Here is a 27,746-nt window from a genome sequence, read left to right on the forward strand (position 1 = left end):
CCTTTACTATCTTTTCATCCAAGTGAAAGGCTTATGGGGAAGAGCCACTACACAGTTTAAAAACAGATTAGTGAGCAGATGTTCTTCTAAACCAAGTACCCACCATGATTTTTGTTTATTATTACACCATGTTTACACCACGAAGCTGTGATGAGAGTATGCACACTTGTGCTGCTCATCAGGGCCATCCTGCTGCAGGGTCTAGTGCAGAAAACCCAACCTTGGCAACACAGCCACGATGCCATTAAAAGGTAGTCACTGGATCAAGCTGTTCTACCTTCATAGCAAGCTCCTGGTGCCCCAGCTGAGAGTCACTAGCACTACAGAGTCATATATTTCACTACTGTCACTACGAAGTGTGGTTTCCATCACACAAGGGCCAGATTACTGTTACATAAGCCTTACTATGTACTGCAGCGTTGACTGGACTGGACAGACTTTTCTAGGCACTGGGAACAACCTCCCAGCACATGGTCCTCTGATGCTGACCGATGTCCAGCTGTGGGTCATTAGAACTCATTTCCAAGCTTATAGTCCTTACCAGTTTACTCTATGACTTCTTTTCACTCCTCAGGTGGGTACTATATCATATAACACCTGAGAAACGTGTATACCCTGATTTTAGCCAAATGCAGGTGGATTGGCTTATGTCAGTAATTAGTCAATCCTCAGCACAAAAGGCATAAGCAAAGTGAATGGATGGTAATAAAATATTAAAACAAGGACTCCCAAACAGTCTACATGTATTGATCATACAAGGAAAACCACAGAAATGAGCAGAACCCCAGCCCCTGAGCCAGCTTCCACCCTGGCAATCCAGGGCCGTGGAGCTCCTCATTCTCATTCACACAAAGGTTACCGAGGCATCACTCTGGCAACATAAAGATACCTCAAAGGGGATATAAATATTCAAACCTTAAGGTCCGTTTATATAGCTAGAGAGAGGTAAAACAGCCTCAGGGTAAATGAGAATTAAGATAATAGATTTTAAGGCCAGAAGGGATCACTGTGATTATCTAGTCTGATCATAGTTTTACTCAATAATTAATTTATCAAGCTGATGCCTTCTCTTCACAGGAGTGCATCTCTGTGCCACAGGTATTTACTGCACAGTGAGCCCAAAGAATACTTTGCAATGCATATGTCAAGTAGTGAAGCACTTTTGTGGTATTCAGGTGTCCTGTTTTAAGTTCTGGGTTCCTTGGGTTTGGGATGGGTCACAACAGGTTGGGAACCCTCAGGCTCATAGCTTTGCTTCAGCATTTCAGATGGGGTGCAGCAGCACAGACAGTGGTGAGGAGTTATTCTGGAAAAGAAAAAAAAAAAAAAAAGAAGAGTTGTTAAGAGGAAACTTCTGGTTAAGACAAATGCCAGAAACCACAGATCATACTTATATTAATCCCATGTCCCATCATAGTCACGGTCATTGGCGGAAAGAAACGCTTCTGAGAAACAGCTTTGGCAAAAATGAGGAGGTGGGAAGACTTCAGACTTCAGCTCTAAGGGGGATGCAATAGTCTCAGCCTGAAACATGGAAAATGCAGCCACTGACCTCTGGGCTCATCTCCTATCCTCCTAGGGACAGAAGTTCATATGCACTGTGCTTGAGCAAACTCTTTGTGCTCTAGATGACCTACTTGCAAAAAAAAAAAAAAAAAAAAAAAAAAAAGGAGGGGGGTCAAAAGTAGGCCCTTGCAGAAAAACAGATGCTGAAAGTGAGCTGAACAATCTTGGGTAATTAAATTGTAATAAAAAAAAATCGCTTCATTCATTAACTATGGTAATTGACCAAAAAAAACAGTATGACACCTGCTATTTTCATTATAACTGCCCCAAAATAATTCAGGGTGCAATCTCTATGTGGAACAGGTCATTTAGGTTTAACATGGCTTCAGATTATCATATTAAACAGCTCATAAATGTCCTCACCTTTTATTTCCAATGACTGATTCCAACAGAGTTTGACCAAAGAAGAATACTTAGCTCTGGATTTATAACAAAGTGTTTCACCATGTTACTAGAAGATTCATCTCCTTTTGTATTTGTTTCTTTGCTTCCAATTCCTTTAGGCCCTATTTAGTATGAAATGCAGTCTTTATAGATCTCTCAAAGTTTCATGGATTTTTCTTCCTATTTTCTTTTTTTACTATTTAAATGTGATAACATACAATCCTATTGTCATTTTTATGTATTATTTGTGTTGTGTCAATGTATGGAAATGTGTTCCCTGCAAAGTACAGTCAGACAGATGTACTGGAGGTGAAAAAAAAAAAAAAAAAAGAAAAAAAAAAAAAAGACTTTATTTTTCAGTAGAGCTTTCTTTCTTGTTCCCCCCCCCCCCCCCTTTTTTTTTTTTTTCCTTTTATTTATTTACATCTTGCACAATAAAGATTTATTGTCTAACTGCACAGATGTCAATACTGGGCTAATTCCATGTCTCACTCAAACAAGGTTCTTACTACAATAATGTACTTACCAAGATTACAACCACTGTGGAAATCGGTTGCAAGCATCCAACAAAACATATTTCTCCCAGTTTTAATTTAAGTAGTGGAAAGCAAAAAGGAAAAGAAAGAAGATGAATTCATATAAAGTAACAACTTCAGTTTGTTTTTGTCCTGTCAAAACTACCCCAAAGCTTTTAACTCATGTCTAGAGAATTTTAGCCAAGCTTCTTCTTGGCTGTGTGTTGTAAGGGCTCTGCTTATTTTCAGTTTCAGCTGTACAACTTGTACAGCACATTGAATGATTTAACCAAGCAGATTTAGAGTTCAGTAGACAGTGTTCTTTGTTAGATTTTAGTCACATACCAAATTCAATAGACTCTCTGCTGCAGGCGTACGTCAAAATGCCAGGAAGGCATGAGACATTGTTGAATATGTTGGAGTTTATTGTTTAGAAAAAAATTAAACTTGGTCTCTCATTCAATCTTTAATTAAATAGTCATACTCTAAAGCTCAAGGGACAAAGGAGAAGAGAGAATAAAGACAGTTGTTCTGTAAAACACAACAGATATTTCTTTATAGCTGTATTGAACAAGTCAGTATATGTCATCCTCTCTGAAAATAAATATAAGTATGTTGGGTAAATGTGTTCCAAGCAATAAATTACCATCACTACTGCTAGCTATTACCTACATAAGATCATTAACGAACAGACAGCTTTTCTGCATAAATAGAGCTGTGTTTGTTTCCTAATAAGAACTGCCATCATATTCTCAGCTGGTGAGTTTTGGAAAACAAGTCTTAGATCTCTGTGCAAAGACCTCACACAAAAACTGAACAGCCATATGTGATAGCTAGCTAAAAAACAAGTCATTTCGCTGCTCCCTGTCTGCACATTTGTCCTTAAATATGAACACAGAGCAGACTGCACGTTAGATCCTGGGCATCAGGCGTCAGGCTTGCATTGCCTAAGACCGAAGAACAGCCAGCAGTCTGCCAAGCCCCCGATTTCAAGGAACCCATTCAAAGGCCACTGTTAGTGGTCTGACCACAAATCCGCCCAAATTGATTCAGAGTGGGAATGCTTGAGAAGTGCTCAAAGTGTGGAGAACCACACCACAGAAACCCAGGAGCCATTAATTATGTCAGCCCCACCATGCTGCAAGTATTTGCCTTCCCCGGGGTTGTGGTGGGAAGCATCCAGAAGATTTCTTCTTTAATTTCTGTATATCATTTAAGGGAGTTTTCGTTTCATATATCCATCACATACCCATCCACGGGACGTGGTTCTTACAACTGTATGCCATGTATATGACAATATACATGTCCAGACAATAAAGCATGCCATTAACCTACATTAAATAAAAATAAAAATAAAAATAAAAATAAAAATAAAAATAAAAATAAAAATAAAAATAAAAATAAAAATAAAAATAAAAATAAAAAAGCTTTGGCTGCTTTCTGTCTTTGATTGTATGATCATCAAAATATCATCAACTGAAAAAATAAGTCTTTTACCCTAGTAATTGTTAAAGAATGTGTGACAGAAGTCCTTTATTCCCGCTAATGTAATGAGAATGGGAAACAGTACAAATTCTAACCCATTTAATTATAATGTTTAAATTGTAAGCTTGTTTTCCTCCTTGCAAGCTTATTCACAGTAACTTGCAACAAATCCGTCGGCAGCACATTAAACTTGTTTTCTTAATATTCATATTCCTAATTAATCTATTTAATGTGGATAGCAGAAGTCAATTATTCCTGTTCTTGGAATAATTGACTCCAAATATTTTAAAATACAACTAAAATTTTACAGGGTTATGACCAAAATTGTCTTACTCTGATGTGTGAAGGTCACTAAAATCATCCAATTTGAGGTGACTAGCTGCTGGTCAGTGCTTGGCAACTGGACTTATTGTTCAGAAGAGACTAATGTAATTCAGATGAGTACATTTTCACATCTTCTTCAACTCCCATTTTCACAGATTTTGCCTATAGAATTTGTTCATGTTGTGGTTTCAGCAGCATGTTGTTATTGCTATGTCTCCTGACTGCACTTCTGATTTTGTTTAAGGTTAAACAACTACTTAGGAATGCCATCCAGAGATCTGTCCTGAGGCAGGATAGTTACGAGTGGCAGGGAGTGTGGAAGGATATGGGCAGGCATACAGAGCTGTGGGCACCTTCAGTGCTTTGAAAATTCACCCCTGAACAACCGAAAAAAAAAAAAAAAAAAAAAAAAAAAAAAAAAAAAAAAAAAAAAAAAACCTGTTAGAATGCTTGAAAAAGGTGTATCATCAACCTGGCAATACCAGAGAGACACTGCAATGTGCCAGGGACTGGCCTATGCCTATCGAGCTGCAATCGATGGCACTATAACCCTAGTGACAGACCCTGCACGTACTACAAGTCCTGTGATAGGCCCAATGGCCACTCCAACCCCTACCATGGACCCTGCGGTCACTCCAGTCCCTGTGACGGTCCCAGTGGCTGTTCCGACCACTGTAACGGTCCCAGTGGTCATTCCAACCCCTGTGACAGGCCCTGTGCCTGTTCCAACTCCTGTATTGGGCCCTGTGGCTATTCCAACCCCCTGTGACAGGCCCTGCGGCTATTACAACCCCTGTATTGGGCCTTGTGGCTGTTCCAAACCCTGTGTTGGGCTCTACGGCTGTTCCGACCCCTGTGACGGTCCCAGTGGCTGTTCCAACCCCTGTGACAGGCCCTGTGCCTGTTCCAAACTCTGTGACAGGCCCTGAGGCTGTTACAACCCCTGTATTGGGCCCTGTAGCTGTTCTATGCCATGATGGGCCCTGCAGCTGTTCCAACCCCTGTGACAGGCCCTACAGCTGTTCCAACCTCTGTGACATACTCAATGGTCATTCCAACCCCTGTGACAAGGCCTTTGGCTGTTGCAACCCCTGTGAGAGGCCCAGTAGCCCTTCCAACCCGTGACAGGCCCTGTGGCTGTTCTAACCCCTTTGTTGGGCACTTTGGCTCTGCCAACACCTGTGTCTGGCCCTGTGTCTGTTCCAACCCCGTGACAGGACCTGTGGCTGTTGCAACCCCAGTGACAGGCCCTGCGGCTGGGTCAGGGAAACAGACTGTAGCAGTGCAAGCTGTCTCTGTAACCAAGACGAAACAACGGATGAGAAAGTCAGGTTGTTTAGAATGCAGAGGAACTCCTACTCAGATGGGGGAGGAAGATGATGACATGATAGCTACTCCACAGTGGCTGGGCCATCATACAAACAGGAAGATGAAGAGGAAGATATCATAAAAGTATCAATAACTACCCAAGGCCTAGCCCAGAGTGAGCTACGAGATACGCGAAAGGATTTTGGTCATTGTCATTTCAATTGTTGTGCTTCAGTTCATTTAAATTTTGCAGTGGTTTTAAATTGAGTCCTCCAAACTTCAGATCTACAAATAGTCATGGCAAAGGTTTACCTGGCCCATTCTCCAGTGTCCAAAACAGGCTGCGACAGCGTGGGAAGCAGAAGACAATCACAACATGACATTTTACCAGATTGCCTTCCAGAATGTAACAAATCTCTTCTAGAGGCTTCCCAAGCCAGAAATTTCATCTTTGTATTGAATGAGGAAACAATCATTTTCCTTGAGAAGTCTGACCAGTACACCCTTTGAACCCACATACACTTCCAGCATCGTGCAGGAGGAGTCCAGCAGTTTAAGAACATATTCTGCAAAGCACAATGGGATGGCAGTCAGAGGTGCTTTACAGACAAGTAGTGCAGGATTTGACCTTGCTCATAAATATGTCATTACAGGTCTTCAGTTGAGAGTACAAGTAGCTATTTGGAAGTTTTCTTCTCTTTCTTGCCTTTTTTTTTTTTTTTTTTTTTTTTTTTTTTTTTTTTTTTTGGAGCAGAAGTTAACTTTTTTTTTTAGTTCAACAGGCTTGAGGCAAATTCTGCCAACTTCCATCTTCAAACTACAATGGCCAATAATCACTTACAATAATCACTTACAACCCAGGTGCCAGGGAGGTGTGCAAGAACCTTTTTAAATGTAAAGTAACACGATTCTGTGACGAATAGAAGGCAAATCATTCTCAATCTAAAAGCAGTTGGAAAATTCATGATGTGTACTCATTAAAAGTGCCTTCAAGATACCAAGATAGGCTCTCTCTATAAATGCAAGTTGAATAAAAATGGTAAGCAGCATCTATGATGTACAAAACACTTCAATGAACACAGTTGTTTTTGTTTCATGCTGCTGGTGGTTTTAGTTTTTTGTTTTGTTTTGTTTTTAAGCAAACCTGTATTGCTTTAGAGAGCTGAATGTGGACTAAAAGTAAGAACAGGAGTAGGGAAAGCTGAATGCCACAGCAACGTGAAGAGGCACAGGAAGGGCTCTACAGCACTAGGTGTGCTGGGGCAATGCCACCAGGAGGAAGAGAGGGGTTCACTGGACAAAAACATAGCAAGATTGATTTGGCTTTGTGACCAAATACCGGGACAGTGTCCTTTTTGTAACGAATAGCTGCTTAACTGCCTCAGAACATGAGGCACCACGCATACCAAGATGTGAATCAAACCATGCTTCTGGAGGAAACAATGTTGAGACATCAGCTCTTTCAGCACCAACCACATCCTCACATTTTCTCCATGTCCAACATTGCTAACTACCATCCAGGCAGGGCTGCAAGGCTAAGCAGAGCTGCAAAGGTGCAGGGCTGCAGTGCTGCACGCAGTGGGTGCAGAGCAGGGCAGGAGCACCCAAGCCCTCCTAACACATCCCCAGACAGCATCAGGCTCCCAGCCAGAGGAGCCTGAGCCTTACTGAGGCACAGCTCCAAGTTAGGGTAATTCTTCTATTTCATAAAGATAGCAGAGCCCCTCTGTCAGGATTTGGTCCGGTAGCACCAGAGCCACCGAGGGCTTTACACTGAATATCAGGAGGTGAGGGCTAAAATGCCACTGGCGCTAAACTATAAGACAGAAATGCTCTATGTGACACCATAACGAGTTAATGAATACAATATAAGTAATTCACTTGCTGTTTAACTCCCAGAGGAATCATCTATCAATGTTTCACGTTAGCAGAACTGCTTCAAGGACTGAGTTCCTCTCCATACCTGACCAGCAAATCTCACTCCCAGCTATACCTGCCCAAGCTGCAGGGGATTCACCATTCACCCTCTGCTTTTCCCCACATGAAACCCAGGAGGGCATTTTTAAAGAAACAGGTGGAGTTATCAGCACATAAACACCCCAAACTCTAATTAATCACCAAGAATAACAGCAACCTGGTTCAGCTGTTCATGAAGTCACCTGTTTAATCTGCTGCTTCAGTTTTAACAAAAAAAATAATAAATAAATAAATAAATAAAAATCAACAAACTTGCCTTCACACTTCACTTTCATGGAGCAAAATCTTTAGCAGTATCAAAAACCTAAATAAAACATAAATCCTTTGGGAATTCTCATTATTTCTGTTCCCAAGGCCTGAAGGAAGATGTGATGGATTATGAGCAGTTACAGGCTTCTCTACTGTTCCCAAATCTTAATTATCTTTCCTGTTCAGGAACATACTTTATAAGCAGCTTAACTTTAAGCACGTACTTAAGAATCATTGAATCCAAGAAGCAGAAGGTAGGGTCAGGATGCAGGACACCAGAAATGGTCTCTTAGTGAGCTACAGACAGCATTCACTTCTCCCCAGGTTGAAAAAGCACCTGAGGCCACTGGTGCCCGTGAAATATTTAGATAACTTAGATGAGGTGTGGGCTTTTATTAATGTCTGCAGTTTTTCTTCAATAAAGTCTATGAAATTCAAGCAGACTTGTACTCATAAACTCATGTCAAATCAATATCAATAGGCCTGAACATATGCTTTTGCACTGTACAAAAAGGGCTCAGATGTAATTACGCCAGCCTGCAGAGGTTAGCGTCCCATCCTCAACCCCAATCCCCACTTCCGTCACAAAATCAGCCAGCAGAACGTGCCTGTTAGCTACACCCTTCTTCTCACTGATCCAAATACACCACCAGGGAAGTTGGCTGTGATCTGTTGCCTTTTTCTAGACATTTCCAATCAATTACACTCAGTAGCTGCCTTTTTCCACGTTTGTTTCCCTTTATTTTTTCAGTAACATCCAAAGGCCCCAGGACAGATCTGTGCCACACCACAGGACGCACCGTCTCCAGAAAAGACTGCCCATGACCCAAAGACACTGCAATTCAAACAGCTAACGATCCGCAACAGAAATAGAAAAAACATCAACCAGCCCACGTTTTCAAGAATGCAGGATTCCAGGCTAAACAGCACACCTCTCCTGTCCCTTCCTTCTCCTCCCAAGGCTTTTAATCCTGCAGAAGACAAAAAATATTTTTTTGCATGTGCATTGAACTAGTCCTTTCCAATAAATTCATAGATCTGGATCCTCCAGTGGACGTGTCTGAAGGCAAAAAACAGCCAGCCACCACCTGGTTTTCTGCTTGCCCAAGGATGCTGCCATGCAGCTTACATGCTTTGTGGTGCTTTGCTGCCTTGGGTTGGGCTCACAGCCACAGCCAGCTCCCCTCCTCAAATGACGGTCCCCAGAGGCTGCAAACACTGCAAGCAGCAGCTCAACACACAGCGTTCCAACTCAGGACAGCTCTTCTTTTTTTTTTTCTTTTTTCTTCTTTTCCCTATGTTACCCTGCTCACATGACACTTCCAAGCAGATGGACAGGAACCTTTAAATGAGCTCCCAAGCTGAAGTGCTCAGTGGAGACCTGCAAAGCAGGTGCAGCTCCCAGCTCCTTCCTACTTTTACACACCTGACTCAGCCAGCAGCCAACATGCCACCAGGACTGACTCAGCGCAGGGCCAGCATGCAGCCTACCCTCCCTGTTTCACACGTGAGGGTTGTTTGTGTCTCAGGGACTTCCTGGGATGATCTTGAAAATCACTTTGCCATCCACATTGCCTGGTTGGGACCGTCTGCTTGCTGAAAACAGGCATCAGAGACTGATGATATGGCCTCAAGTCTGCATAAAGAATGAGAGCGCTGAACCAACAGGAATAACCACAAAGTAACATTTGCCCCCAAGAACGTAGCTTGGATAGTGCCTACATGTGCGTTGTACCCTGCAGGGACTCCTTGAGTCTGTCATGTTTATTCTGAGTTTTATGAGCACCAAACACAATTCTGGAGGAATTCTTGCTGCACATAAAAGCTCATAATTTTGAGAGCAAAAGGAAAGTTTGGGTTTCTGGTATTTTCAAGGAACCTGAAAGCTACTTCTCTATATGGTTTCTTGGCTTATTCAACTTTTATTTGCCTGAGTGCTCAGCTGAGATGCTGCCATGTGAAATGCTTCTGGTTTGCTAAACCAGACGATGCTGCCACAGTGTGCTACCCTTATATTTCCTTGGCTACTGAACCCTAGCTGGTGATTTGTGTAATTAAAGCCAGGCAAGCCCCTACAAATGCTTATTTGCAGTCTCTGCTCTGGGTAGGGCAGCAACTGTTCCTTGTTAGGGTCTCTTAAGGGTGCAATCTATCCCAGAAAATATACTGTACATAGTCTATCCCAAGACGTGTAGAGGAGGCAATACACACTTGGTTCTTTCTCCTGGGCTCACTCCTGTGCTGTGCCCTCACTAGCAGGGGTAAGGGCTGGTGTCGTCCCCTCCCCATGATGCCCTCGAGCCCCATGCAGGCAGTGCCAAGAGCAACCCCTGTCATGGGAAGGCTGGACCAAGGGCTGTGTAACTTCCAAGAGGTGACCTTCCTCTGCTGCCTGGGTCTGTGTTATCGCAGCCCATCTGTTTGTGCTGTCCTCTTGTGCTCCTGGCTCCCCTGGAATGGCCCTGGAGAGCTAGGAGCTACTGCTGGAGATAAAGCAGATAAGGCCAGCAGTCTTGCCAAGTGGGATGGAAAGGACTTGAAATCCACCTTTACTACAGATATATGTTAGATAAAACTCACGTTCAGTTAGAACACTACATGCATCTTGCATTTTTTACAAAAGAGGCACCTCATATTGTTAACAACTGTTACCAAGGATAATTGCACTGTAATTCTATAAAATAAAATGTAATATAGTACTTGCACTTTCCAATTACACAATAGAAATTGTGAATAATTAAACAAAAACCTCAGGCTTTTTTATGGCTCGTTCTAACACTGAGTTTGCATTCACTGTATAAGCACCATCTGTAGGAAATGTAAGGCACAGCTATGTAAAACTGTATCACCAACTTTCCAGTGAGCACCCAGTTAAAGTTATTGGTTGCATCTTCCTCTAGACTACCTTCATTCAACAACTTACCCTTTTCTATTCAAGGTCCTGCTTCTTTGCATTCATGCTTACTCACCTGAAGGACTTCTGCTCGCTGCACAATGCTCCGTGCAGATACCTCGTGTCTGTGACCCTGCTTCCACGGGGTCTTCCCTTGGCTCCATTCTGTGCCTGCCCCACCATGCTCTGCCCGCACCCTCAGTGCACAGTTACAATAGTGCACCTGAGGTAGGTACAGGGTGATAGTTTCCAAATTCTTGCAGTGCTTTTGAGGTGTTTCAGCAGAAGGCTGCTCGCAGTGAATACCAAAGCAGGGTCTTTTCCCTCTGCAGAGGCCCCATCTTAAGTATAAAGTGCAAACAATGAAAATGAAAAGCAATAAAAAAAGAGATCCGGGCTTTCAATGCTTCTTAGGGTCAAGCACTAAAACCTCTTTTGACAGCTACACTTGTTCTCCTCAAGAGAATTTGACCTCGACTAAGGCATTGAACAAAGTGCATATTTTGTCTACACAGGATGAATATGTTGTTCTAAAGCAACAAACAAACCTCAGATAAAACACACAGATAATGTCAGGAAATAAAAAAGACCCTCCCAGAAGTGAAACCCCCACTGTAAGTGATGCAAACTTTAAAAAAAAAGAAAAAGTATTTCTGATTTCATTGACTTTGTGTTGTATGGCAGAAGGTTAATCAAACTAAAGTGTTACATTTCTCCTCTGTTATTGATTAACCAAAGTCAAATAACATTATCATTTTTCTTAATGCATTTAAATCATGACTGGTCTCCCAGATGCTCTGCACAGTCACTTTGCAGATTTCAGTGGAAGTTGTTTACATGCTGAAGCACTGAGCGTGGATAGAAACACTTTGCTGTGATAGCAACACATACCCAACAGTTTTCATTTTCTCAATTCAGGAGGAAAATTGCTGTCCCTCCCTCTCCTTAGAATTATCTCTCTTTGTACAAGACTCATTCCAACATCATTGGAGAAAATAATAAGCCTGCTTGTGATAGCTGCATTTCTGTGCCCATCTTCAGCTAAGCCCTGACCCAAAGTCCCCTCAAATCACCGGGATTATTTCTCCTGACTTCATGACCTCTTATTTATCCCCAAGGTTGCTACAAAGCTGGTTCTAATTTTTAATAGGATATTAAAAATTGCTCAGTGGAGTCACTTATGCAGAGAATTTGGCCTAATAGCATAGAAGTGAAATCCTGTCCCACTGAAGTGACTGCAGCCATGCCACCAACTGTGACAGGGCCAAGGAGATAGAGTAGTCCAAGACTGGCTGCTCTTTCTCTCTTTGGAATTGTCAGGGGAAAAATCTTGCTTTGGTTTTTAACACTAAACAGAGGCGAGTTGAGAATGGAGCCTGTGCTGATGGGGCTGGACTCACCACCTGCAGCATCTCACAGCCATCCAGTGGACGCTGCTCCTGGCACAGGTTCCCAGAGGGTATCTGTGAGTGCAGCTGGACTGCCAGAGATGCACAATCATGGATCAATTAATTTTTGCTGATCAGCAGCTTTGAAAATGGAATTAATTTATCTGAACAAATTCAGCCTGGATTTAAAGCCAAGTATAGCTTCAGCAGACTTAAACAGAACTGAACATGATTTTGACTAGATTTTCACTACTATTTTTGTTCAAAGACGTTTAATTTGTCCAAAGCTGCTAGCAAGCTCTGTCTGTTTTCTGCAGTGAAGGATAAGGATTTTATTTGCATTCGGATAAAACAAAACAAAACAAAAAAGCGCACACACACATACACACACAAAACAAAACAAAACAAAACAAAACAAAACAAAACCTGCTGATTCCTTATAGAAGCACAAGTATCTGTAAATTGACGCTCAGAATTACATGGATTTCACCTGAAGCTCAAGAGCTTCCTTAATACACTATCTGCTGTAAAAGGCCCAAACACTTAGATTTATCTGCCACAACACTGTAAAGGAGAAAACTATGTTTATAAAATTATATTTGTCATCATCTATATTCTGCCAATGCCTCAGTGTGCTAAGTAGTAACCAAATCCTACAGTAGCCCTTGCTACAAAGCACCTAGAAAATTACCCCCAAGATCCCTAAATGTATGCCTAATTTTTACATGTGTTATGTACATATCTGGACATCTCTCCATTTAAACACCTATCACATTTGGGCTGCCTATTATTCATTTTCTCGTGACTATGAGGAACAGGAGGGACAAGAAGGGGTAAGGAAGAGGAGAAGCTCTTCAGGAGGAGATTCCACCACTGGCTGCTCCTGTGATTAGCAGAGCAGAGAGGAATGTGGCAAGGGACAATAAGAGAGACGAGGCTGGGGGGATACAATTTGGTTGATGCCACAGTGCAGCTCCACAGATGTTTGGTCCCATATCACTGAAGTCAATAGCACAATGCTTGTTAGTAATGGAACACACATTTAGGCCTGGAACACATCGATGGATTGCTTGCATATCCAACTTACATATGCACGCATACATATGGTGCAGCAGTGAGAATCACCCGGTCAACAGCTGATGAGGCAGAATTTTCAAAAGGAACCTCTGATTTTCAGATGCTGAATATTTAGTATTCCCAGAAATCGGGAGTAAGAAAGAAATTAAGCAATGTTACTTATCAATTTTAAATATCCATGTTGTGTGGTCATCATGATGCATAGAACAGCAATTTCAAAATTAAGTACCTATAACCACCAGTAAGAGAAGTACAACACATGGGATTTATTATTTATTTGCTTTGTGTTAATGCAATGTGTACGTTTGTTATCAGTACACTCTGGGATCTAGCATTAAAAATAAACCAGTCTCAAGTAACTATACCCTTTAGGTTTCACAAATATTGCCAATAGGTATAATGCTGCTTTGTTTGCCTGCATTTACTTCTCTGTTTTGTAAATACAAATATTTGGTCAAGGCATCTGCTTAGTCAAGAACTGTGACTGCTGATCCAGGTGCACATTTTCAGACCTGTGCACAGTAGAAACACATCTAAACGACTGAGTATGCAAATTACCAATCAGGTGGTTAATTCTTTACACATCTATGATGATGTGCAGTCAGTGAACCAGCACAAAGGTTAGATACCTGTACTTGAAAATCAGACCTGTGGTTTGTTCAGAGTAGAATTTAATAAACGGCAATGCAGAAAATGTAAGTTTGGTTATGTTAGTTTTAGGTTGTCATTACTGCTGTTTGGAATTGCTTGGAAAACAAATACAACATTTTTGCAATTAGACCCCTGATCTATGAAAGCACTTGAGCAACTGTACAACTGTAAGCATACGAGTAGTCACTTTAATGAAATTACTACTTATATACATGAATTATCCACTCATTTTAAGTGATTTGCTGGATCAAAGCCTTTCTTTTTCAATTAGAGCAGCAGAGTTAAAGTAATGTAACATATCCAGTTTGGAGAAAATAACAGACCAAAGGTATCTGTATCAATATAGATATTCCAGAAGGGAAGGAGAATATATGAGACCTGTATTAAGCACCCATATAACTACTCTACATCAAATACTATTATCAGTTCAACTTTTTTTCCCTAAAAGATTAAACTGCATTTCGTTTCAAACCTTGTAACAAAACTCCGCACTACTTCAGTTTGTGTAGAAGCTGAAGAAGTTAACACTGCAGGAACTTGGATAAAACCATGATTTAAAATACCACTTCTACTTTTTAACAGTGGTAAACAGAGTACATTATAAATCTCCAGCGTAGCCTATTGAAGTGTCAGAACAGCTCATTCAAAGTCATACATTCTCTTCTGAAAGATTTTAGTATTATAATCGAAAATTCTCTCCCTCAGATGCACCTGAGAAGCATTAGTTTCTTGGTGACTTTAAGAACCAAATCCTTTAATACAAACCTAGCTTTTCCCACAGGCACTTGAAAATATTTAGCATTTTTTCAGTTGAATGCAATTTTCATAATAAAGTAGCTCACTTGGCTACCTGACACCACAGACAAAGACACCAAGCAAGCAGCTACTGCCAACTTCGGCAGAGCGCAATCTCCCCCCAGTCACATACGTAGGTCAGCTTTTAAACCTCCAATTGCTGCAACAATTCAAGCAATTTATGTGTACAAGTGCCCATGTCCTTTATCCCAAAACATCCAAACACAGCTCTTGCGCACCGGATGTCTTTCAATCAACCTTAATGGCAGGTACAACAGATCTTACATTTTTGTAGCATTTAAATTCTACTTCAATGGCCAGTTCTAGGACACCAAAAAAGCCCTTTGCTACTCTAAAGCTGATTTGGATGCCTCATTTTATTTTCTGTGTTTTAGGGGATGGTAATCAGAATTGGCTTAATATAATGTCTATTCTGCCCTGAAATAGATTCCTCCACATAAACACACAGTCCTTCCTGAGCTGCACAGGCTCATCTTTAATGATGCTATCCTTTTAGTGAACTGTTCATTTAAATTTCCCTGGCAAACCTCTTAGAAAAGTATGGGAATGAGGTATCCTTTTTTTTTCTGTGCCAGAATACCCAGTCCGCCCTATCAAATCAGAAACGTTTGTATCTCACTGCATCTCCAGCAGTTTTAAGGACATTGTTTTAGGATTCTGGTACTTTTTTTAAATCAAACAGCACAATGATCCTGTTTTACTTCCATCCACTTAGCCTATTAATGCAGGCTAATACTGCATGTTCTCGTGGCAGCAAAAACTAAAGTGTACCCAGAGACTACAGTGATAGATTACATGTACATGCTGTGTCATATCCAATTAACTCAAATTGACTGTGTACTGCATTATGCTGTTAGTGCATGGAAGATCAATAAATATGGAGAAAATCCAACAAGGCTCTCTCCATTCCCATCCAATTCTAGTAGGTCTGAGACAGATCATGCTCCTATGATGTGTATGCTGCTGCTGAAGAGGGCAGGTGGTGCATAGACACCATTCAAACTTGGCCTATTCAATCTAAACTCCTCTAACTCTCCATTCATGCATAGCAAAACACCATCTGGTCCTATTTTGCCTCCAGCAATCACAGCTGACCAAAAACGATAATAACAGCTGTTGCAAAACAAAAGCCAAACAAAGGGGGGAGGGAAAGGTTAGAATGAAGTCCAGTGCTGCAAAATACTCCATGAAGTGAGAAATGGAAAAGGAGCCATTCAAACGTCCAATCCCCATTGAAAAGAGTCAGTGCAAGACTTCTGGTTAAACTTGAGATATTTAATCCATCTGTCCTGCAAACCACAATGGTCAGGTGATAATATAAAATTGAGATTATGTTGCATAGTGGTATTTAAAGCCTTTGTTCTCCAAGTTAGAAACTAATGACCCTGTGTCAGCTAAAAATTAAACCTCCTTATGTTCTTTCATCATGTGTCAACCTGGGTTAATGTGAAAGTAGAATGTGGTTAACCGGGGTGATAAAGCATCTGAAACCTTGGGAAAAGAAGGGAGCAGTTAAGTACTTGTAAATGATATGAAGGAAAACATTCTCTAAAATGTGTATGACACTGAAATCATATGGATACTGCATTTTCCCTGTATAAATTGCATATTAAGTGATTTAAATTAACAGTTTTATTTATGACCTCTGATAGCAAAGTTATTCACTTAGACGTAGAGAATATGAACACCAACTTGCAGTTTGAAACACAAGATGTTCTGCAATATGCTATTGTGGGTAATATAAAATATAATTTTGTAGCAAGGAGGGGGATGCTGCAGTTTTTCATGATTCAGATTTCGATATATAAAATGTAGTCCTGCTCGATGATTAATTTTTTTTTAGCTGGAGTAATTAAAACTATTTTTCCTGGAATTGACCATCAGTAGTTCAGCAGCTCTTAATCAAACGTGATAAAACTCAGGATTTATTAAATCATTAAATGAGTGTAATAACACCTGCTTCTCGCTGCAAATAGTTGAAAACAGACTTCAGTTGTAATTAACTCTTATCATTAGTGACATTTTTCCAACGATACTTCATAGGTCTTCAAAATGACAATTACAGAACTAATACACAATTACTGTCACATGCAGTTTAGCAATTATTTCTGAAGACAGTTGTCTAAAGGTTTCAAAAAGACTATAAAATGGTTCCTTTTGTTATGTAACATTGCTTAAAACTGACACACAAAACCATCCCTCACAGCCAGCCTCTGCTGTGCCATTTCTAATGCACGCAGGCTTCCTCGCTCCTGGAATAAACACCCTCCACCCCAGACATGATTAGATATCATACTAAGGCTATTATGAGCATGGGTAGCTGTCAACTAACACCTATTATGAAAAGCTTCAATTTATACACGTTTTTTTCTGCTCCAAGAAATCTATACATTTCTAATTAGAATCTCTCGCTGTTCAATATTTGTACATAATAAACAGTACCTGAGGATTATGAAATATTGAAAGCTGAATTCATTATTAATAAACTCACACTGTATAGTACCTCCACCCACGAGTCTGGCTGCAACTTTTGGGGAATCTATATTCCATTATTTTTTGGTTGTGGCCCGAGCATGGTAGCCATGGACACGGCCTGAAACAGGATTAGGATTCTGCTCAGGTTTGACACTTGCTGTTTTTAATTTTCATTTTATCATAAGCAGTTTAAGATTGTTGCCAGTGGTAATTTGCAATTTTTATCAAGACCTCTTCATTATAGCTTCTGACAGGACAGATGCTGTAATTAATCATGCAAGACAACTGGGGATAGTGGTCAGACTGCACCCACAGCACAGCTATTGCAGGCAAAGAAAAAGGATTTCTCCCCTCTGTCAAGAGTAAAAATGTACAAACAGCACTAACATCTTGACAACATGCTGGATGCAAATGTTACCAAATCTTTCCCATGAAATATCTCCCTCTCCATCACTTCCTACCTCCACAATAAAATACAAATCAGATAGCCTGGACCAGCCAGAGCCAGGGGTTCAGAGGCAGGAGGCCCAGGGCAATGGCTACGTTTGCAACTGAAAAGCAATTTGAAGAAAACCACAATTTGTGTTTATTTTCATCTGTGACCACCACAGCTCAAACAGGTTCCCTATCCTGTTCCTGCTGACATATGTATCACAGGGCAGGATGACTGCTTTATAACTCCACCACCCATTTTCTCTCTCTGAAGTGACAGAAACCTCAAAGAAGTTGTGTGGGACTCTTCAGCCTTGTGCATTTATGGACACAGGAGCTGATTGCAACCCTGATCCAGATCAGTACCCATCTACACACAGTGGCTGAGAAAATAAAAATCCAAAAAGTTAACTAAAGTTTCTAAGAATGTGTTTTTATAAGGAAATATTGATGGTTTTATTTTTTCTATCAAAGACTTGTGGCCCATCAGTTTTACTGAAATGTGTTTATTCTATAGCAAGATAAAAGCATTTATTTTAGATAAGCAAAATACAAACAACTTAATTGCTGCTATCGTAACTCATAAAAAAGTATAAAACAGCATAAAAACACAATAAGCAATGTAGCAATTAATAATTCATGTTACCAGTGTTTACATTAAAGCCTCATTTATGAAAACTTTACAACACATGATATGAAAACTTACAACTTTTAAAGAAAATATTTACATTGATTATTCAGCTGTGGAGTTTCTTTTAAATATTCTACCGGTTTTACAGCATATTAAAAACTCTTGCATTTTTCATCTTAGCTTTTTGTAATAACAGTTTTATTTAAGTGCATTTCCCTTTTAAAAATACAGTGTATTAAATCTGAAACTCATCACTTCGACACAGAATATAATATTCACATTTGTTCTGTAATTGGAATTAACGTAATAGGGTAACTGTCAATATATATTTTTTGTTACAAACTATGGTACGTTTATTTGGAGAAATGTAGTGAAAGGATGGATCAAACATTTAAGTTCAGTTACTTGCATTTGTTTTTCTGAAGATATTTAGGACAGAAAATTAAGAGCTTTGGCAAAAAATCTGTGATTTACTCTATTTCTTTTCATGACAAAAAATGCCATCACCTAACTCATGTCATACAAGTATGATTGTATGAAAACCAATCATCATCATTTTACAGGTAGTTACAACTGTGCTTTAAGGGCTTCATGAGTTCGTACTGCCTTGAAGTGCATTATTCACTTTTAGAGAAAGAAGGGTTGTATCATATAACTCTGAAAGGCCATTTTGCAGTCATAAGGTCCAGGTATGTATCAGGCCATTTGATTCACATATTGTAGGTAAAGCTTAAATAAATTAAAAAGGCATCACATGAAAAAGAGCACAGCTTTTTTTTTTTTTTTTTAAACAAAATGATTTATAGTCAGCTAAAAGATGATACACAGCTACATTGTAGTTCTTTATTGCCTATCTAATAGACACTTTAGAGGATCATTTGATCTGTTATGCATCCCTGCATAACTACCATCAACAATTTACAGTTTTCAGCCAAATGTGGTTTACCCCTACCCCCTCCATCAACACAAAGCGATGCTGCAAGATCATTTATCTTCAGAAAATACTGACCTGTGATAATACTTGAGTCTGTGTCTGGGATTGTATTTGTGACTGGTGCTGCTGAGGTGCTGGCTGAGGGCTCCCAATGGCAGGGATTGGAGATGTGATCTGAGAGGCTACTGGAGAGTGCTGCTGAGGAGAAGGCTGTGACTGGTGTTGCATATGCTGCATTTGCTGCTGCTGCATTTGCTGAAGCTGTATGTGCTGAAGCTGCTGTTGCATTTGCTGTTGATTAATTTGCTGCTGAAGATGCTGCTGCTGCAAATGTTGTTGCATGTGGTGCTGGAAATGCTGCTGTTGCATTTGTTGTTGTATTTGCTGATGCATTTGATGCTGATGTAGCTGCTGTTGCTGCATCTGCTGCATCTGTTGCTGCTGGAGCTGCTGTATCTGGTGCTGCTGGCTTTGCATTGAGGGACTTACTTGAGATGAAGATGGTGTTGCCACCATATTTGTTCCCATAGAGCTTATCAATGGAGCTGCAATGTTTGTTGGCATGTTTGGTGCAATGGTAACAGATGCTACAATCTGATTCATTGGCAGTCTCATGGTTAGAGGTTTTGGAGCAATTGCTCTGGGAAGGGACTGTTGAAGACTTTGAGGAGATGCCGATACTGTTGCATGTTGAGAGAGGGAAGTATTCAGAATAAGGGAGGAAGACAAATTTGTGGATGCCAATGTTTGCTGGACAGAACGAATTGTCTGGGCCTCAGCAGACTCTGCAGCAGCCTGTGTTTGGAAAAGGAATTCAAAAACTTGTATTGGTAAAAACAGACATCATCCCCTATAAAACTTAAAAAAATTATCAAAATCCCCTCCTGCTCTCTCTTCCTTCAATGTACGTAGTTCAGTGGGAAGGGGGAAGACTTCGCCTTGAGAGTTTATCCAATTATTGTAATGGTCCATTTAGGAAACACAGTTCAGAACATCCTCTGAGTTGCCCACTTTATTCACCCATTACAAGCTTTTACCACCTTGTTTCTTGCTTGTCCTCTTTCAATACTTAAATCTATCTGCTTGCACTTAAGGTATTTAGAAAGGTACAGATCCTGGCTCAGTATGACCTGATCAGTTTAAGTTATCCTGCCTTTTTAAAGAGAAAACTTTGTTTCTGTTTACAGAAAGTAAACAGTTACAGGGAAAGAAAAGCTACAGCTACTCAGGGAGACTTTCATCTTCAGTTTTCTATCGGGAAGCATTAATCAGCAGTCTGAGAAAGGCCACTGATCCACTGATCCATTACATCACACCTTCGTCTGTCTCTGTACACAGTACCTCCAGTTCTTACCTGAATGCCAATTCTTTATTGGACAAAAACAAACAAACAAACAAAAAAAAAAACATGCATGTACGCCCTGGTTCAACACCAGAAATTCACAGTAGATCTTTGGGCTGAAAGAGCCCAACACTCTCTATATGCTTAAAAACAACAACAACAAAACAACGCTGTTCTTTGGGAGACAAATCCAAACAGAAGCATACCCCTATGCACCAATTATCATGGTATAAGAACAGTGTACAAACACCCAACTTCTCAAAATACTGCTTACAGACTAAAGCTCCAACAAGTAGGATTCATCTTGCACAGTTTTATACATCTGCATTGTACACAGTATGTAACCTAGTTGCCTAGAATCCCTTTAAAGACAATGGAGAGAAAAACTCTCTTCCAGTACAATTAATTGATCTATTTTAGACATTTACCTTAGAATGTGTCAAAACTTGCCTCAGAAATGCCTGTACTGTCCCTACTCTCAACAAGAACCTTCAGTAGCAAAGCTATAGCAAGGATGTCATAAGTAAGGACAGATGAATTCTGGACTTTCCACCCTATCTTCCTATCTTCTTGCAAGTCACTCAGCAACCCAGGTTTTACAGATTTAAGGAGAAAATACGATTTCGGATGTTTTTTAAAAGCGACTTTAGGACTGACAAGATAAATTCCTTCAAAGGTATTTAGAATTCCAGCTGCCATTTCACTTAGCATTGCATTATTAAAAACTTTGTGAATATTATCTAAGTCCTAGAGACAACAGAAAAACACAGCTATGTATGCCTAATTTCTGTTGTTGTATTTCTAAGCATTAATTAAAATACACAGAAACTTTCTATACAACTTACTAATGCTCTGCAGTTGTGTATTCAAATAAGTATTCTTCATTCTCAGGAGGTGGATCTCATCAGTTTAGTTTATTGCTTTCTAGTGATCAAGGATATTTTTGTAGTTGATCTTTACAAAGTATTACATGAGAAATAGCCATCTTGATTTCCATACATATATCAGATGGACATAAACATACTTCTATTTACAATATTCAGAAGCAACAGATATACAATCAACCTAGTGCTGGCAGCTAAAAAGGTAAATTGTCAAATAAGACAACAGAGCTTTGTTTTCTTCACATGAGTTTTATATTAACTAGGGATCCGCTGCAATATTTAGTGTGGCTCACTGCCAGCTAGTCCATTTGTAAGTACTCTCCAAATTCAGAGCCACAAGACTTATTATTTTTCCCCCTCACCTGCAAGAAATACTTAAGCTTTGTCATACAGTAACTGCTCTCCAAATCCATGCCAAACAAGTTTGTCTTTGGAGAAGTAGCACTTGAGGAAAGGAAAAAAAACCTCTGTGAATACCCTGTAAATCTTAATGTCAAAAGGTCGCTGTATTTTTCATGACTAAATTTTACTTCTATTGTGAAGTGCATTATTTTGCTTCCAAAGATAATGGATGATGTACATTTGCAAACTTATTGTTTGGTAATCATTATTGTGCCATTAGAGAGATTAAATTTCTGTTGCAGGGTTCAAGCAGCAGCACAATGAGTTTCAGAACTGTATTACAGAAATCCTAGGATTCTACTTTTGTTCTGCATAACAGCACACCCCTGCCTCCATATTTAAAACAAGATTGCCAAAAGCTAACTTGCATTATATTGAAGACATTATTAGGCTTACCTTGGAAACAAGGCTTGCTCTATAGGCTGCGAGTGCCTTTAGGTATTCTTTTTTGGCAGCTTCAGTTTTTCTTTTATAAACCTATTAAAAGAGACCACAATTTCACCAACTTCAGTTATTAAGAAATTTTTGCCAGAATGTTCCCAGAATCACTTGCAAAGAAACAAACAGCTCAGATTAAAAAACAGAAAATGCTCCGTGGGAAGAAAAACCCCATGTAATATTAAATATTTTTGCAGGTGGCCACAGACTTCCAGGTCTATTTGCTGGACTTTCACCACAATTTATGTCAATTTATCATGAAGGAAAAAACCTGCTCAAGCAGCCGACTGTTTGACAAGACCAGCTATGCACACTTCACCTCCCTAGGAAATGATATTTTACTGACACTGAGTGTTTCAGATGCTGAAAAGTATCTGCAGTAGTATAAAGTAGAAAAAAAAAAAGGGGGCACCTAAGCAGTAATTTTGTTTGAAAAGTATTCAAACTGCACTTTAAAAAATCATACATTTAGAAAACGTGGTTCACAGAGTTTTGACAATTCAGTTTCCCCAAAGTCAGTATTAAAGAATCCCACAGAGCTTAAGAAAAACAGTTAAGCAAAAATTGAATAAATCTATATCTCTGATCATCAGAAAATTTAAAGTTCATCCTTAAATCATGTTCATCATCTGTTAAATGATCATCATCTGTCAGACTATTAAGTATGACTAGAAGCTGCATATCAACAGGCAAAGAGCCCCAAAGGATTTTTTTTCCAATCCATGTGTAGGAGTTATATGTGTATAGTAAGAAGAATAACCCTCAAGGAAGAACAAAACTCATCATTCTGTACCAAGTTTGAGTTGGAGATAACATTTCACACACGACATTGTAATGAGGCACAGAGGATTGGCTTCAAAGGTTTGAAATCAACACGCTTTGTAACAAATTCATAAGGCAGATCAAAGGAAAAGGTAAATGTGCTGTACCTTCCCCTTTCCTATTCTAACGTCTGATTAATAGGAAACAAGAGCTTTGAAATAGGAATCATCAAAAGATTGTCTTAACAGGACTCCAGGACAGTATCACCTGAGCTTTTTACAAACTGCCTTTTAAAATTTAAAGACAAATGCATCCATTCGATATTACCTACTGGCTCTTATAACAAAATGCTTTTTAGATGCCAGATCTTCAGCAGGTTCAAAAAAATCAATGCAGCTCTATAGAGTAAGAGGTCTACATCAGCAAGCAGTCTTTCCCTCAGAGCAGAGGTAGGAGGATTCTTTACAAGGATTACTATATTACTTCTTGTAAGACATCCCTGCACCTGTTTTTTTTTTGTTTGTTTGTTTGTTTTTACCTGTTTTTGTTCTTCTCCTAAACTGTCCCACATTGATGCCACTATTTTTGAAACCTCTCCAAACGTAGCATTCGGGTTCTGCCCTTTAATTGCAGCTTGCGTATCTCTGAAGAAAAGGGCATATGCTGACACTGGCTTTTGTGGCTCGTTGGGATCTTTCTTTTTCTTCTTCTTTGGAGTCTTGGGCTTCTTGCCAGAATCTGGGGCAGCTCTTTTTTCTCCAGTAGCCTGAGAAACAGCAGGAACAATAACAGTCTATATATGCATGAAATATAAGAATACTGAAAAATTATTGATGGTCTGGCTTAATAGTATATGGATAAAACCACTGTGTAGGCAACGTTTTAGAGAGTCCTGTTGTGCAAGCCTTTCTCCTACCAAATAGCATTACTCTCAGTTATTCTCATCAGATGTATTGGAACTAAATGCCTAAAGAGCTACCACCTATCGTAAGCATGGCTCAGAATCAATCGTACAAGCTTGACCTGAAAAAGTACACCTTGACATCCTGAATTTCTATTAAAAAAAAAAAAAAAAAAAAATCTATAGTGTGTTTTGAATAGGCGATCTATGTTTTTCCAATAAGATGCAATTCCTGCAGCACAGACTCAAAAGACAAGAGCTTGGAGGCATTTCCTGGCTTCCAGACCTATGGCTGCCAGCTTTGACACAGGTCAAGGGTTAAAAAAACCTTACCCTTGAGGCAAGAAGCAGCAGCAGCAGCTCTGCACTTTCTCTCCACCTGCAGCGAACACGCCCTGCGCCCACCACCTACCCCCAGCAGGGGGGTCCCCCACACCTAACACCTCCTCCTGCCCACACAGGACCTGGAGTAGCCCACACAGAACACAGGAACCTGGAGTAGCACCCCAAGGATGGGGGTACCTCCAGTCCTCGTTGCACCTCATGTCCCATACCCAATTCTGGTGAATGACTTATGACAGCAAATGGATAATGTGGCTCTAAATATACCTCTCACAGTCCTTTTACTTTGATATTTTCAGGATCCTGTACAATATTCTTTCCATTAACTTAATGAGAAAACCTATCACAGAACAGTCTAAGTTAACCATTTAAATATACTGCTATAATAAGATTTTTGCTCTATTTTGTTGATATTTTTTTTTCCATTTCTAATAAGTTAAACTGTAAATTAACTACACTTTCAGATAGAAGAAAGCTTATTTTATTTCCTTCTGAACACACCATATTTTAAATGACTCCAGTGAACAGTGATATGACAAAACTGTCCAAAGCTGATGAGCAAAGAGATTCACCAGATCTATAAATCTAAAATGGATTATTAATGTATTCAGCTGAAAATAGATAGATAAGCATATTCCGACCTCTGCTATCTTGGAGGTGTCATGGAAACTTCCTAAGAAGCTAAACAGCAAATGGGTCACATATCCCACAATACAGTAAAGTGTGTGTTTTATATGACCACACTGCAGCAGGGATGACATCGCCACATTCATGAAAACACAGAATACAGACATGTAAAGCTTACTCACTACAAAGCAGAGAATAACTTACTCTATTTGATTCATCTGCGTCTTCTTCATTTATAGAGCTGGATGGGGAAGGAGTGGCTGATTTACTTGCAGGAGGGGAGGGAGAAGTGTGTGGCAAGTTAGTGCCTCCTAAATTTAGCCCCAGCTGTGCGCTTAGCTGAGACTGGTTAATGGTGGTAAGCTGAGAGGGAGGCATAATTCCTGAATGAGCAGCATCAGTCATGTGGACAATGGATCTCATAATCAAAGAATGGTCTTGGCGGTACTGAGAAACTTGTGTGTGACTCTGATCCTGAAAGAGATTGAAACAGTATTTAGTCATTAACAGTGACCATTATAGCATTAGCAAGTAAAGTTATTTTTACAGGCTCACACAACTGAAACTGTCTGCTTGTGGTTTGTTTGTTTGTTTGTTTGTTTTTAACAAATTAAATACATTTTTAATAAATGAAACACAGCAACAGTTGCCACACTTGCTTCAGACTTTGCTTCTCCCCCAGTCATTTTCTGGGGGTAATAAAAATTGTATTTCCCCATTTTTAAACAGTTTTTCTCTTGATGCCATGTGAAATACCCACATAAACAACTGGCTGACTGATGACACAGGGAAAACATTGCAACTGAGTAGACAAACTGCTGTCAAATGCAGAAAGCAAACAAAACAGAGAGGGAGTGTGGAGAGAAAAGCATCTTCCTATACTGACATTCAATTATTCATAGCTGTTACCAGTAACAGCAGTAGGTATAAAACAACCCTGTTTAAAATAACTTTTAAATCCCCTTCAGACAAAGAACATCGCCCTGCCACATCTTGAGTGCAGACACAGCAGCACTCTAGAAGACTGTTCAAGTAATCCTAATCACTCCTAAAAATCCTTTTTTTGCCAACAACATACAAAATGATACGTTTTTATCTTTAATCCAACAATCAAACACATGTGGAAGTAGCAAGCTATGCACCAATCACCAGTTTATTTTTCTTGTACTTCATGTCTTGGAAACTCAAGTGCTTGCATGTTTTTGTCTCTACTGTTTCTTGAGGGCAAAAACTAAGTTGCCTTCTTCATCTACACAACACTTATCACAGTTGTAAATAAAAGGAAGTCAGACCCCAAAGGTAAAAGTCAACTGGAATCTGACTATGAACAACTCAGTTTTGTTATTTTTTTAACCATACACAGACCAATACACAATAAGGGAACATTTAAATAGAAGATTTTAAAACCAATTAGTAAGTGAAGAAAATAAATAGCTCACAAATTGATTTAGCAACTTGACCAATCTATAGCCATTGTTCAAACAGACACAACCATGACAAGTACACTAGATTTTGAAAACTCCCTCATTATTAATAACCCACGTTATTAATAACCTAATTAGTAGCAGGTACAGTGATCTTTAATGAAATGCCACTAAGCAAAACTGCAATGCTTGAGAGCCCAGCATAGAGCCCACCTGACTTCCACAGCAGATTTCGACTTTTCCAGTGCTCTCTTATTAAGTTTGTATAAGCTCAGATAGGTGTTCAAAAATCTGCATCAACACTGAGGTTTATCCCAAGTGACTTTGCTCTTACTCTTTCCCAGTGGAGGCAGTGGGCTCTGTTCTTCTGGAAACCTCTTATCTGGGACAAGTGCAGTAGTGCAAAGAAGCAATGCACTTCTTAAAGAAGAAGCTTCCCCTTGCCTCATCCATCTTGCCTCATCTATCTTATGCTGCAGCACACCACTTCCTTATAGCAATAACTTATTAATTCTGAATTTGGCATGCCTGTGTCTTTCTGCTGAAACCCAGATATAGAAAAGAAAGACTTTGTAGCATAAAAGCACGCGTATTGTGTTGCACCTGGACCCAGTATAGATGAAGTTAACTCCACATGCTCATGATCCAGGTCCTATCTACTAGGTCTCATCTTCATTTTCTCCCTACTTGCCAAGCCATTGCCCCTCGGTTCATCATCCATACTGGACCATGCTGCTTTTCCTACCTCTTGGGGTCTTTTAATATTTTCAGTAAAGGAGCACAGTTCCTTAGAGATGAATGCATGTGCCAGAAGTGAAGCACTGATACAGAAAGATCAAAACATCAGACTTACTGACTGAAATACCCATTTGCTTCAGGGCACCTTTCTGTGAAAATTTACGACCGTTAACTAGAGGGTCATTTTGATTCAGAATTGTATTGGCAGCGGCATCTGGAAGTCATATGAAGTCTTTTTAAAAGGATATCACTTTCTGCATATTACTCCATTCTTTTCTAGTTTACAGACATTGCTTTATTGCATTAAGAAGAAAAAATGTGTTGTTAAAGCAAAGGTGGAGATCTTCAAATTACCTTCTCTCATAAAAAGCAACTTTCTTCATTATATTGCAGGCAGTACTTTCGTAGGGCTGTTCTATGGCCTAAAAGGCTAGCCTTTGCTCTCTCTCTATTGTTACACAAAACAGGCCTTTTGGGCCTTTACACCAAGGCAACGAAATATGATGACATGGGTTACAAACGATTTACTCTAAGTCTTGTCATTTCAGTTGCATGTACGATTTTATTGAGACTAAATTCTCTTGACTTGCATTGACCCAGAATCTAATTTTATACAAAAGCCCATGAATTCTTAACTGTCACTTCTTCTGAGACTACTTCTGAGGCTATTTGATGCTTCTGTGTTTTTTCATCAACTTATTTAATTCCTGTTTTTCTCTTCTATACCTCTTCCCAATTTTTAATCTTTAAAAACTTCACTAGAAGCTAAAATTAGGAACAA

General features: G+C 39.7%; 1 protein-coding gene across 4 annotated transcripts in view; it reads right to left on the bottom strand.

Moving 5' to 3' along the window:
• Positions 1–1,017: 1,017 nt before the first annotated feature.
• Positions 1,018–27,746, bottom strand: part of TOX3 (TOX high mobility group box family member 3) — a 96,152-nt gene continuing 69,423 nt past the window's right edge. For 2 of the 4 annotated variants that reach the window (XM_082770167.1, XM_082770166.1), the window contains exons 4-8: positions 25,008–25,277; positions 23,472–23,699; positions 22,130–22,210; positions 19,181–19,900; positions 1,018–1,306 (exon numbers count right to left, since the gene is read on the bottom strand). In XM_082770167.1, the coding sequence (XP_082626293.1) occupies positions 1,265–1,306; positions 19,181–19,900; positions 22,130–22,210; positions 23,472–23,699; positions 25,008–25,277 (1,341 nt within the window). In that variant the 3' untranslated portion in view covers positions 1,018–1,264. Of the gene's footprint in view, positions 1,307–18,070; positions 19,901–22,129; positions 22,211–23,471; positions 23,700–25,007; positions 25,278–27,746 lie in introns of those variants that run through there. The other 2 variants (XM_082770169.1, XM_082770168.1) reach the window with 1 other exon arrangement.

The sequence above is a fragment of the Aythya marila genome (assembly GCF_965140915.1).
Source record: "Aythya marila genome assembly, chromosome: 12".
Taxonomy (NCBI): domain Eukaryota; kingdom Metazoa; phylum Chordata; class Aves; order Anseriformes; family Anatidae; genus Aythya; species Aythya marila.